At 51.0% G+C, this 12170-nt stretch overlaps 1 protein-coding gene across 6 annotated transcripts in view; it reads left to right on the top strand.

Annotated features, from left to right (window-relative positions):
- The first annotated feature begins 2097 nt into the window (after window positions 1-2097).
- The window catches only part of PLEKHA6 (pleckstrin homology domain containing A6), a 142792-nt gene continuing 132719 nt past the window's right edge, over window positions 2098-12170 (top strand). For all 6 annotated transcript variants that reach the window (XM_030302337.1, XM_032591700.1, XM_032591699.1 and 3 more), the window contains exons 1-2: window positions 2098-2180; window positions 8617-8693. In XM_030302337.1, coding sequence (XP_030158197.1) covers window positions 2098-2180; window positions 8617-8693 — 160 coding nt within the window. The remainder of the gene's footprint in view (window positions 2181-8616; window positions 8694-12170) is intronic.

The raw sequence follows: 12170 nt of genomic DNA, 5'->3' as shown, positions 1-12170 counted from the left end.
TTTGCTCTCCAACGCAGCTTTTTCGGTTAGAAACCCATAGGATCTGAGAAGGGAGGACAAAGTTGGGTGTGGGGTTCTACTACTCCTCTGCATCCGCAGAACGGGCTCAGCTTTGACCTGGCATCCAGGGGTCAACTTGGAAACGTTGGCAGAGTGAATTCCCAGAGTTGGAGGCAAAATGATGTAATGGCAAGAGTTCTGGCCCGGACGTTGGTGGGCACATCCTTGTCTGCCACCACTCGCTCAGTGACCTTCATCAGCCCCTTCTCTTAGTTCCTCAGTTTCCCATATTTAAAACAAGAGGATTGGACCAGATGTTCTCTGAGGCATCTTCTATCTTCACTATCAGATGCGTACATGTTACGTCCTCCAGGTTGAGCACTGGGATACCTGGGAAGGCTCACTGTCTGTTTCTTTTTCCAGAAAACACGCTCTATGCTCACCTCAATGAGGCTCATGGCTATGTTCAGCCGACCCCTAAATAAGGTCCCAAAGTACAGGACTGTGGTTAGAGTTAAGGGATGTTCGCAGCTATGACAGTATCAGTCATCATCAAACATTAATTAGGTGCCCCAGGTCGGTGCCAGGGCTACAGAAATGCGTAAGATGAGCCCCTGCCTCATGCAGATGAGTAAATCAAGGATTGCATTACAGTGTGATAAGTTCCACCACAGGGTTATTAACAAGGCCTCATGACAGGATGGACAGACAAATCTATCTGGGGTGGAGTCAAGCTTGGCTTCCCGGAGGAGGTAACACATGGGCAGACGCGATTTCCTAGGTGGAACAGGGATCAAATCCCTTAGAATGTTCACAGTGAGCACGCTCACTCCACACATACTTGCCAGCTGCCGTGCAACACGTTGCTTCCTCTAAAGGCAGGTGTCTTTCTCATTGTCTAACGACTCCCTTGGGTCTAACACATGGATTGGAACGGTGTGCACCTAATAGGAGCCCCAGGGGCTGGTCCGGAGGAAGTTGGGAAAAGCTCACTACACCCGGACTTCCATACAGAGACAGCACAACTGTGGGTTCCAGCAATACTATTTCTGATATGCCACTTTTGAATGTTTGCAACCTGCATTCCGTGCACAGAACACATTCCAGTCTTTTTTTTTTTTTTTCTTTTCTTTTTTTCTTTTTTCCGTTCCCTTTCCCTTTCCCTTTTCTGGTGCAAGTTAGGGGGAAGGGACACAAAAGCTGCTGTTCTCTGGGTGTGTTCCTAAGGTCTCCCTCCGATTCTCCTTAGTCATGGCAGGCTTCTTGGAGGAAGTGCTCAGAAACAAAAGTAAGAGCTCGCTTGACTAATGAGGCTGACATCCAGGGCCCCTTGCTGCCCACACCCGTGCGTGCCACCCTTCCCTGCTTTTGACCTTTGTTCCTCTACTAACCTCCCTCCAAGCAGAACCAGGTTTGACTACCCGCCCTTTTCTGGTCAGGGGCCGGACGTGTCCCCGAGGTTCGTCATTCAAAGCCCTTTCGGCCAAACTGGTTCCCCGCGCCCCGCGCCGGGGGCTGGGGACCCGCCGAGCTGCCGCTGTTAGTCCTCCCGGCTGTGAATTACCTTCGGCGGCGGCGGCGGCGGCGGCGGCGGCGCGGCCCCGCCTCCCCTCGGCCGGCCGGCGGTTCAAGTGCAGGTTCGCAGCTGGGAGCGAAGAGGCGACACCCCTCGCTCGCGCACGGCGACCTGCTCCTCGGGCGGCTGCGGGCGGGGAGGGGACAGCGCTCGGCGCGGCGGCCAGCAGTCCGGCGAGGGAGCGTCGGAACCCCCCGCGGCGCGGATTGCCCGGCGTTAAGTTGAGGAGGCGTCCGAAGCGGGCTCCGGGCGGGGAGGCGGCGGCTGGAGTGGGGGCCCGGCCCCGCCGGGGTTAAGTCTCGCCTGCTCCCTGCTGCCCGGCTGGCGGCCCGCCGCCTTCAGTGAGAGGCCGGCGCCCCGCAAGGACCCTTCCCCCCCCCCCCCACCTCCGTCCCCCTCCCCGCCTGCGGGAGGGCGGACAGTGGGGGCTGCTGGGCAGGAAGCCCTCCACTCCCCCCAACTCCCCCCCCCCCCCCGCAGCCCCGCGCCCCGGGGGGGTGCCCAGAGTGAGAGGGGCCGAGATGGCCGATGAGATTGACTGGCTGGACTTGCCCGGCCGGTGGACCTACGGAGTTGACCGCGGTGGGAGAATCTTCTTCATCAAGTACGTTGGTCTCTCTCGTTTTGCCATTTTATGTTTTCTTTCGAGTTGTCCAACTTGGAAGGTGGCAGGGCGGGGGGCAGGCTGAGCGGTAGGGGGAAGCGATGGCTGGAAAGGCAGGCATGACTAATAAGTTTATCGCCGCCTGTTTGAATGTGTCTCCCGCCTTTTCCTCAATGGGTCAAGGTCCAGCTAAGGCTGGGCATGTCCTCCTCTGGAAAGGCAGGGCGCGGCAGGGCAGGTGCGGGCCTTTCCGGTTGGTCCCCATTCACGGGGGACAGAGTGGGGGAGGGCAGCGGGTGCCCAAAGCAGGATGATAGGACCCAGTGTCCAGTGGGCCCGTCATTCCTTTCAACCCCGTCCCCTGAAAGGGCCGGGGGTATGTTCTTTCTCTTGCCCCCCCCCCACCAGATTTTCCTACAGAACACTTGGGCTGAGAGACATCACACCAGGAGACCCTGTCTCAGCCACCAGTTCCTGGCCGTCCCTCATCCCAGGACTCTGTGTTACCAGGAAGACAGCCCCTCTCCCTTCCTGCTTCCTTTATGGGGCTGTGTGGTCAAGGGGAAGGAGAAGATGCCCACGGCGCATTTGGCATTCTTTAAGGAGAGGGAGCCTCTGCTGCTCTCAGTAATATATTAGTACCGTTATATTAATTTCATAAACCAAAATGGCTCTGGCATAATCTCATTATAACAGAGTGGCCTCGCTGGTGCGATTTTGGCCCGCTCCTGCTATAGCCGTTCTTTGCCAGGATAGAAATCTCCCGATAATGTAGCAGGTCTAGAAGCACAGCATTCTGAACTGTTACCCACACATGATGGGTTTTTTCTTCCTCAAGATAGCCACTCACAGAACATTAGAGCTGAAAGGGAGCCTTGGCTGCAACCCCCTCATTTTTCAGATGGGGAGGTGAGGTCTACAGAGAGGAAGGGTACTTGTTCCAGATAAAACCACTTGTTAATCAGAGCTCAGGCCAAGCCCGGTACCCGCCGACTTTAGAGCACTGCTTTCCCTCCAGCACCGAACTGGAGCCCAAGGAAGCCAGCGGATTTTCCCCTTGCCTCTCCGTTGCCGCACTTGCTTTAGGCCTTTCTTCTGTAATTATCATCGCCATGATCATAATTGATGCTGTAATTAGATTATGTTAGAAATTAGCTCCACTGAAGTTCTCGATCCTGGGTCAGATTCTTAAATAACAGAACTTCACCGGTATTAAAACCGGAGTCCCTTTGGTCAGTGGTTTCAGAGTTTTGAGTCCATGTAAATCACCCGAGGAATGGATGGAGAAAAGGCCGCTTCCTGAGCCCCGCCTCCAGAGATCCACATCTGGGGCGGGGCCTTCGCCTGTGTATTTCCAGGAGCTCCTCAGCTGAAGTGGTTAATGTGGCTGTCCTCCTCTTTCTTCCCAGACTCTTGCGTGCCTTCCAGCTTCTCTTGGCCTTTCACTCCACGAACATTCGAGTAGCCACTGTTTGTGTGCCACACCGCGAGGCATTAGAGATTAAAAAAAAAAACAAAAAACAAAAAACAGTGAGATACAGGTTTTTCCTTGAAGGTGATAGGGAGAAAATGCAAATAAATACTTGGGAAACAATAGGATATATTCTCGAGGTATTTGCATGATGGTCTAGGAACACAAGAAAAAAAGAACTGACGTTCTTTGGGGAGCGGAGGGAGAGCTTTCTGGAGGAGGAGACATTGGGCTGATTCTGGAGCAGAGGACCAGGGTGAAAGGGGCCCTGAAGCAGAGGCCTGTGGGAAGGAGGGCGCTGATGAGTGCCAGGGCACAGGTTGTCTAGAACACTCTGAGGGGGTCAGTGGAGGTGGAGTGGAGGCTGCAGGGGTGCTGCAGAAGAGGGGGCAGGACCAATAAGAAGGGGCAGCTTTGGAGAGGCCTTGTGCGTTAGGCTAAGGGGTTTGAACTTGGTCCTGCAGGTGATAGGAAACCAAAGGAGATTTTTATTTTTATGATTTTTAAAATGTTTATTCACTTATTTGTGTGTTTGTTTTTAATTTTTTTGTGTTTTTTTATTTTTGAGAGAGAGAGAGAGAGAGTGCAAGCAGGGGAGGGGCAGAGAGAGAGGGAGACACAGAATCCGAAGCAGGCTCCAGGCTCTGAGGTGTCAGCACAGAGCCCGACGCGGGGCTCGAACTCACAAACTGTGAGATCATGACCTGAGCCCAAGTCAGACGCTTAATTGACTGAGCCACCCAGGTGCCCCTTTATTTTTATTTATTTATTTTTTGTCTTATTTAAGTCATCTCGACACCAAACAGGACCCCGAGATCAAGAGTCACACGTTCTTATGACTGAGTCAGCTAGGCACCCCCAAAGGAGATTTTTAAGAGGATCGACACCTAGACCTGGGTTTTGGAAGGATCCCTCTGGCAGCTGTGTGGGCAGATGATGACTTAAAGGCTGAACAGGGGCGTAGGGGGAGAAACTTGGGGTTTGGAGAGCAGTCAGGGGTGACTCCTGAAGTCCAGGAGGCAGCTGATGAGGCCTGGATTTAGGTGCTGAGGTTACAGGGAGGAGAGATAGGAGAAATCTTTAGGAGGGTGTCCATTTACAGCCTGAATGTTGGGGAAGAGAGGGAAAAGGAAAAATCAAAGATGAATCTCAGAGATTTTAACTTGAGTGTGACAGAGATGAGGCATATGGGACAGGGAATGGATTTTAGGGGGCGTATAGATTCAGGGGAAAGTATTAAATTTGAAATCCCTGCGGGACCTTCAGGAAGTCATGTCTGACAGGCAAGTGGATGTACAGACAGCGGCCTGGGCTGGAGAGGAAGTCCTGGGAGTCGTTGCATAGGGGTGGAACCATCCAGAAATGTGTGACCAAGACGATGGGGGTACCCAGGCAGCACCAGTGTAGAAGGAAAGGATAGAGGAAGAGAGACCAGAGATTGCAGGATGGCTGCGAGGGAAGGGCACTGCCCTAGCAGGAGGAGGAGAGAGATGGTAAGAGGAAGGGACGGTCAAGAGTGGAAAGGCCAAATGAGCTTAAAGCTGGAAAGTGGCTGGAACTAAGGAGGTCTTTGCTGCCTTCTAAGAAAAGTGGGTTCAGGCGAGGACTGAGGACAGAAACCAGATTGCAAAGGATGGATGAGAGGGAGACCAGGAAGTGGGGACAGCTAGAGGGGACCCGTTTCCAAGAAGGATGCTGGGTCAGTAAGAAGAGGAACAAGCTGGGAGGGGAGGCGGAGGGTTCAGACCAGAAGACAAAGACCAGAGTGGGGCTAAGCAGACGATGACCTGAGAGGGAGAGAGAAGTGGAAGAGACAATCTTGTGATACTCAATAGAATAAAGTTCTGGAAAAAACAGGAGATGACGGGGACTATAACCCAGGCAGAGAGATTAGCCTTACGTGGAGGAAGGCCGCTTCTTCACGTAGAGACGAGTATTTTTTAAAAAACTTTTTCGGGGCGCCTGGGTGGCGCAGTCGGTTAAGCGTCCGACTTCAGCCAGGTCACGATCTCGCGGTCCGTGAGTTCGAGCCCCGCGTCGGGCTCTGGGCTGATGGCTCGGAGCCTGGAGCCTGTTTCCGATTCTGTGTCTCCCTCTCTCTCTGCCCCTCCCCCGTTCATGCTCTGTCTCTCTCTGTCCCAAAAATAAATAAACGTTGAAAAAAAAATTAAAAAAAAAAAAAAAACTTTTTCAATGTTTATTTATTTTTGAGAGAGAGACAGATAGAGCGTGAGCAGGGGAGGGGCAGAGAGAGAGGGAGACACAGAATCTGAAGCAGGCTCCGGGCTCTGGGCTATCAGCCCAGAGCCCGATGTGGGGCTCGAACCCATGGACCATGAGATCATGCCCTGAGCTGCAGTCGGACGCTTAACTGGCTGAGTGAGCCACCCAGGTGCCCCTAGAGACAAGTATTAAGGTGGGGATATGGGTGCTTTGGGGGGTGGCTGGTTGGGCGTATTGAGGAAGCTCCTGACTGATGGTTTCTGGTTTTTCTTGAAGTAAGTGATAAGATTGTCCATTGAGAACGGGGAAGGGGGAGGAAAGAGGAGGCTGGTGAGGGGATTGAGGTTGACGGGGAAGCTTTAGAACACTCTGCAAACGGCAACTGGCCGGAGCCCCTGAAGAAGATGCTAGGTGGCACTTAGGGACCAGCTAAGCGTGGGGACTGTGGGTTTGCAGTGACATCGGTCCTCCCAGTTTTACAGTTCTCTGTCAGCCCAAAGCCAGGGGTGGAGACAGCCTGTGACTGCATCGTTCTGGGCCAGGAGCTGGCAAGGGGAGTAGCAGAACGACAGGGGAAAGACGTTGAGGTTGCGGGATCGTGTCCACCTCTGTGACCCTGGGATCGTCCATGACGTCCAGGACGCGTGGAGATGGTCGTCTGAGGGAACGATGTGAGAGGAGAAGAGGAACCGGGGCCAGAAGGTGTCCGGGTGGCTGTAGAGGAAGTGTAAGGGCGTGAGTTTCCCCGCACACTTAAAGTTCACACTGGCTGACTTTCCTCTTCCTGGGCTTCCTCTCCCACCGCCTCCCGGCACCAAAGCCCACGACACAGGGCATCTCTGTGGGTGCACAATGGTTCGAGGGTCCTGGGGGCACCAGAACGGTGACTTTGTTTCTTGTCTCCTCATCAGACGGGTGAGTCCACTGGGAAACCCCGTCCTGTAGCAGGTGTCCAAACTCAGAGAAACATTAGTGGAGTCCAGTGAAAAAAGAAAGCATGTGTCCACAGAAAGACTTAGGCATAGGTGTTCCTGGCAGCTTTGTTTGTAATGGCCCGACCTGAAAACAACCTGAATGTCCATCACCAGGTGAGTAGATGGACACCGTGGTATATTCTGTGATGGAATACTACTCAGTGATGAAGCGGAATCAAGTATGAACACATGTTACCACGGAGAGGGAAGGGAGACAGAGAGAGAAAAGAAAGGGAGAGAAGGAAGGAGAGCAGGAGGAAGAAAATAAGAAAGAAGTCGAAGAAGTCTAGCTTGCATGATTCCTTTATATAAAATTCTAGAAACTCTAGAAAATGCAAACTAATCTACAGTAACAGGAAGCAGATTAGTTGTTGTTGGGGGGGGGCGGTGCAGGTGGAAAGAGCTGACAGCGTGGGAGAGAGGAATTATGAGGGGGCACAAAGGAAAATTGGGGGGTTCACATCTCGATTTTGGTGATAGTTTCACAGGTATATACGCACGTCAACACTTTACATGGTACGCTTTAAATATGTGCAGCATTGTACATTGTATATCTTACTTCAATAAGACTTCTTAATGAGATTTGTTATATGAATTAAAGTATTAAGGATACTTTACCATCAGCGAGTGGAGTCCTGTCCTGGACCCCAAGACGGGCCCCACCCCAAAGCCTGGATGATGCAGGTGACACAGACTCCTCTCTTCCACGTGCCTGGGTTGGCCCAGAAAGTCAGGTGCCTCGTGTGGGTCACATCTGGCTCTGGAAGAATTAATATCATTTGGTTGGTGGGGGTGGAGAAATGTTGATGGGTTCATCTGCCTCCCAGTCTAGACCCAGCGGATCTGTGGTCTTGGGGAGCCCAGCTTGCCGGGAGTGAGCTGCTAGAATCCTGGCTTCATCACTTATTGATCATATGATTTGGGGCAAGTCCCTTAACCTCTCTGAACCTCAGGTTCATCATCTGTAAAATTCCTCACGTGAAGGACTGTTGTGAACGAAAATATTTAACATTGAGACACCCGAGGACTAGGGGTTCACCTAGCCTCCTCCTCTTGTATCCGTTGAGAAGCTTCCAGTTAAGGCCCTTCACTGTTCTCCCCAGAGACTTCACCTGTCACCCCAAATGTCACCTCCTTAGCACACCCTTCGTGCTGTTCCCCTTCCTTAATTTCGTCCCGGATAGCACTTCCTCCTCTGTGGTGGGATAATGCTTTTTATGCGTAGCTATAATAGGGATAGGGTATACGTCCTATTATATTACATTGCAACCGTCTTTTTATATGTCTGTTTCCCCCGTGGGTTGTAAATTCTTTGAGGTCAGGGTCAGATGTTATTTATTTCTGAATCCTCAGCATCTACTCAGTAAATGCTTTGTGCATGTGAATGAATGAATGGCTGTGTGGATTCATCTATCTCACGTGCCTGGGATCAGACCGTCAGTGTTGGTGTGAATTGGGAGAGGGATGTCCTACTCCGGGAAGCCTCTATTGTATCTGACACTTTTTTTTTTTATGGGTTTTTGGGTTTTTTTTGAGACAGAGAGAAACAGAGCACGGGGGGGGGGGGGGGAGAGAGAGAGGGAGACACAGAATCCGAACAGGCTCCAGGCTCTGAGCTGTCAGCACAGAGCCCGAAGTGGGGCTCCAACCCAACAACCATGAGATCGTGGCCTGAGCCAAAGTCGGACGCTTAACCGACTGAGCTACCCAGGCACCCCAGTATCTGACACTTTCTTATTGGTTTTGTTTTTTTTTTTTTTTTTTGTAGCGATGAGGAAAAGTCAACCAGCTGGGTGCACCCTGGTACGGAATCACCCATCCAGAGTGGACACTCCTCCAGCCCAGGTAAGGAGCTTGGCTGTCCCCACCTTTGCAATTGAGGAGGAAACAATGGCTTGAGGCAGCATAACTGCCCTGACTTTGCTTCTGACTTTCTCTTTTCGGCATGGATGGATTCAGCTTAGCATTTGGACCACCAGGGGAGGGTGCAGGAGCGTTGATGCTCACCTTGAGGTCTTTCTGAGTTTCCAGCTCTGTAGTTAGCATATGGGACCGATCTTTGAGGACACAGATTTGACCCCTCTGTCATCCCCCTGCCAAGTCAGAAACTCCTCTCCATCTTCAGAGCTCTTGAGCTAGGCGTAATCCCAGATCCTGGTGCTGTACCATAGAACCGTGTGCCATGATGGAAATGTTCTCTCTCTGAGCTGCCCAGCAGAGCCACCATTAACCACGAATAGCTCCTGAGCGATTGCAACGTGATTAGTGTGGCTGAGGAAGTGAACTGTTACGTTTGAATTCATTCAAATTTAAGTAGCCCCACATGGCCAGTAGGAATGCCTTCACACTGGGGTGGGGGTGGGGGGACATGAGAGAAAAGGGCACGGGGCCCACACTGACTGCTTACTGTAGAGCAGACTCCAGTGCTAGCCCAGGCCAGTGGGAAGGTGAGGACACGTACAGACGGAATTTCAGTCTAAATGGGGGAGGCAGAGACACCGAGAATGAGAAGGGCTGGGGTACTTCGAGTGGACAGGCAGTGTTCCTCTTCAGAATGCTGCCACAGACCCACCCTCGCTGGCCTTCTGGCCCTTCCGCTGACTGCACACCACGTGGTTCTAGGAGTCTGGGTCGCTCACGGGACACAGCCAGCACTGCGGGACACATTGGGTTAAGTAAGGTGTTGGCGTGCCCAGAGCCCATTTTCTTTTAGATTCTGGGCTAGGATCATTGTGTTGTCAGGGCTGGAAGGGACTTCAGGGACCCTGGAACCCAACGCCTTCTTTCAAGGGTGGGAAGATCGAAGAACAGAGAGGAAGTACCTGGCCGTTCAGCTGCGCAAAGCCGTGCCAGGGTGAAATGCCTGAGTTCTAGAGGCAGAGAGGCCTGGGCTCAAATCTTGACTCTACTTTCCCCCAGGGTGGTCTTGAGCAAGTGGCTTAAATCTACCGGGACTTGGCTCCTCTTCATTGGCAAAATAGGGATAGGACAGCGAACCTCCAAAGATGATACCAAAGGCTACCCAAGAGAATCACCATCAATGGAGGTGACCGCTATCGCTGTGGTCACTGTTGTTACTTCTGACATGAAGTAAGGCCCCTTACCCCAAGATCGGGCTGTGTCCCTCTCCTGGGTTGCTGTTTTTGCTGCTATCCGTGTTTAAAATTTGATTGCGTGTACCTCGCTATGGCCCTAGGTAGGACTAGAAGACGGATAAAAGCCTGTGAGCCAATTACTTCATTCTGGGCTGCAGCCAACTGGTTGTCCGAGGCTGGGAAGGGGTTAAGATGCCCCTGAAGCTTGCTGGGAGGGCAGCTGCCTCAGCGGGCACTCCGCCTGGACAGGAATATAAGCACTTCTTGGTGTTGCCCGGGCAGAGAGGGCAGTGTGGAGGGAAGTTGCTGGAAAAGGCAGGGGACAAAATCCACGCTGGCCTCTTTCCCAGGCACATCACAGTGGCAGGATTATTTATGATTCTGACCCAATGGGGATCCCTCTACTTGGGGAGACTGCCAACCCACGCCCTTCTGAATGGGAACGTCCTCCCACAGGGACAGAGGGGAACAAGTAGCATTTATGGAGCAGCACAGAGGAAAGAATGTCAGCTTTGGAGGCAGTAGAGACCAGACTCACATCCCAGACCAGACACTTCCTGTGTGACCTTAAGCAAGTTGATTAACCTCTCTGGGCCTCAGTTTCCTCGTCTATAAAAATGTTCAAGCCAATGCCTATTATATATTGCTTTTGTGCAAATTAAATATGCTAACAGTGGTAAAATGTGTAGCTGAGAGGAAGGAAGCACTAAGTGGCAGCTGGTGTTATTATTTCTATGGACCAAGCCCTGGGAGGGGAGCTGGGTTCATTGGCTTCCCTGATACTTTGAAGCAGCAGCAGCACCACCAACACTAACCATGGAAATCTAGACCCTTGAGAAATAGAGGTGAATAAAATGAATTATACAGACTGGGCCCGCCACTCTGTAGAACCCAGGTTCTGCTCTCCAGCAGCTTGTGCCCTGAGGCAGCTGATAATGTGGCGGGAGAGATTCAGACCGAGAGTGAATGGCTATGTTTTGTAAAACCTCATACACAAGGCAGGTGTTTGGCTTGACCAGACAGGTGGCAGTGATCATCTGTCAAGAGAATCCACACATGTTTTACAATAGGTCAGCCACAGGGCTCTTGCACGCCCAAAAGGAATGATCTCCACCAGTGCCCTGCCTGTCTCCACCTTGGACAGTGGTTTCCCTTGAGTTTCTCAGAAGACCCTTCCTCTTCCCTGGGGTGGAGGAATCCTGTTTGTCAGGGAGGCAGGATGCTCTTTTGGGGGGATCGGTAGGATGAAACAGTACCCAATAGAGCGCTCTTAAGAGATAGAGTGCTAATAGAGCCCCTCACTCTTAGGGGCTGCAGCCACCTGCAGGGAGTGCCTGGGCACCTCCGAGCCATGGTCACCTTCTATATCTCTTCAGGTTTTGCTCACTCTGTAAGCCTGTGATTCTCTGCTCTGAGCATTTCCATGGATATTTTTTTTTCAGAGATGCTATTAAAAAAAATTTTGTTCTAGATTAACCAGACAGAAAATCAACAGAGAAGGATTAATGACCTTAAATGGCCTTAAATGACATATTAGATCAAATGAATTTAATAGTTACAGACATAACGTTCCACCCCAGACCAGATGATACGTTCTTCTCAAGGGCACAGGGAACATTTTCCAAAGTAGATCACACTTTAAGACACAAAACAAGTATCAGTAAATTTAAGAAGAATGAAATCATATCAAGCATCTTTTCAAACCACAATGGTATGAAACTAAAAGTCAATTACAAGAACACTGGAAAAATCACAAATATGTGGATGCTATATGCTACCGACCAACCAATGGGTCAACAAAGAAATCAAAGGAGGAATGAAAAAATACCTTGAGACAAATGAAAACAGAAATACAACATACCAAAATCTCTGGGATGCAGCAAAAACAGCTCCACGAGGAATGTTCATAGCAATATGGGTCTACCTCAAGAAACAAGAAAATCTCAAATAACCAAACCAACTTTACACCTATAGGAACTAGAAAAAGAACAAGAAGTGAAGCCCACAGTTAGCAGAAGGAAGGAAATAACAAATCTCTGGGTGGAGATAAATGAAATGGAGACTGGAAAAGACAATAAAAAAGATGAACTAAGAGCTGGCTCTTTGAAAAGATAAAATTGACATGCTTTTAGCTTGACTCACCAAGAAAAGGAGAGAGAGGGCTCAAGTAAATAAAATCAGAAGTGAAGGAGAAGTTACAACTGACACCACAGAAATACAAAGGATC

This window comes from Lynx canadensis, chromosome F1 (assembly GCF_007474595.2).
Source record: "Lynx canadensis isolate LIC74 chromosome F1, mLynCan4.pri.v2, whole genome shotgun sequence".
Taxonomy (NCBI): domain Eukaryota; kingdom Metazoa; phylum Chordata; class Mammalia; order Carnivora; family Felidae; genus Lynx; species Lynx canadensis.
The sequence above is the reverse complement of the archived record's forward strand: the minus strand, read 5'-3'. Positions and strand labels throughout refer to the sequence as shown.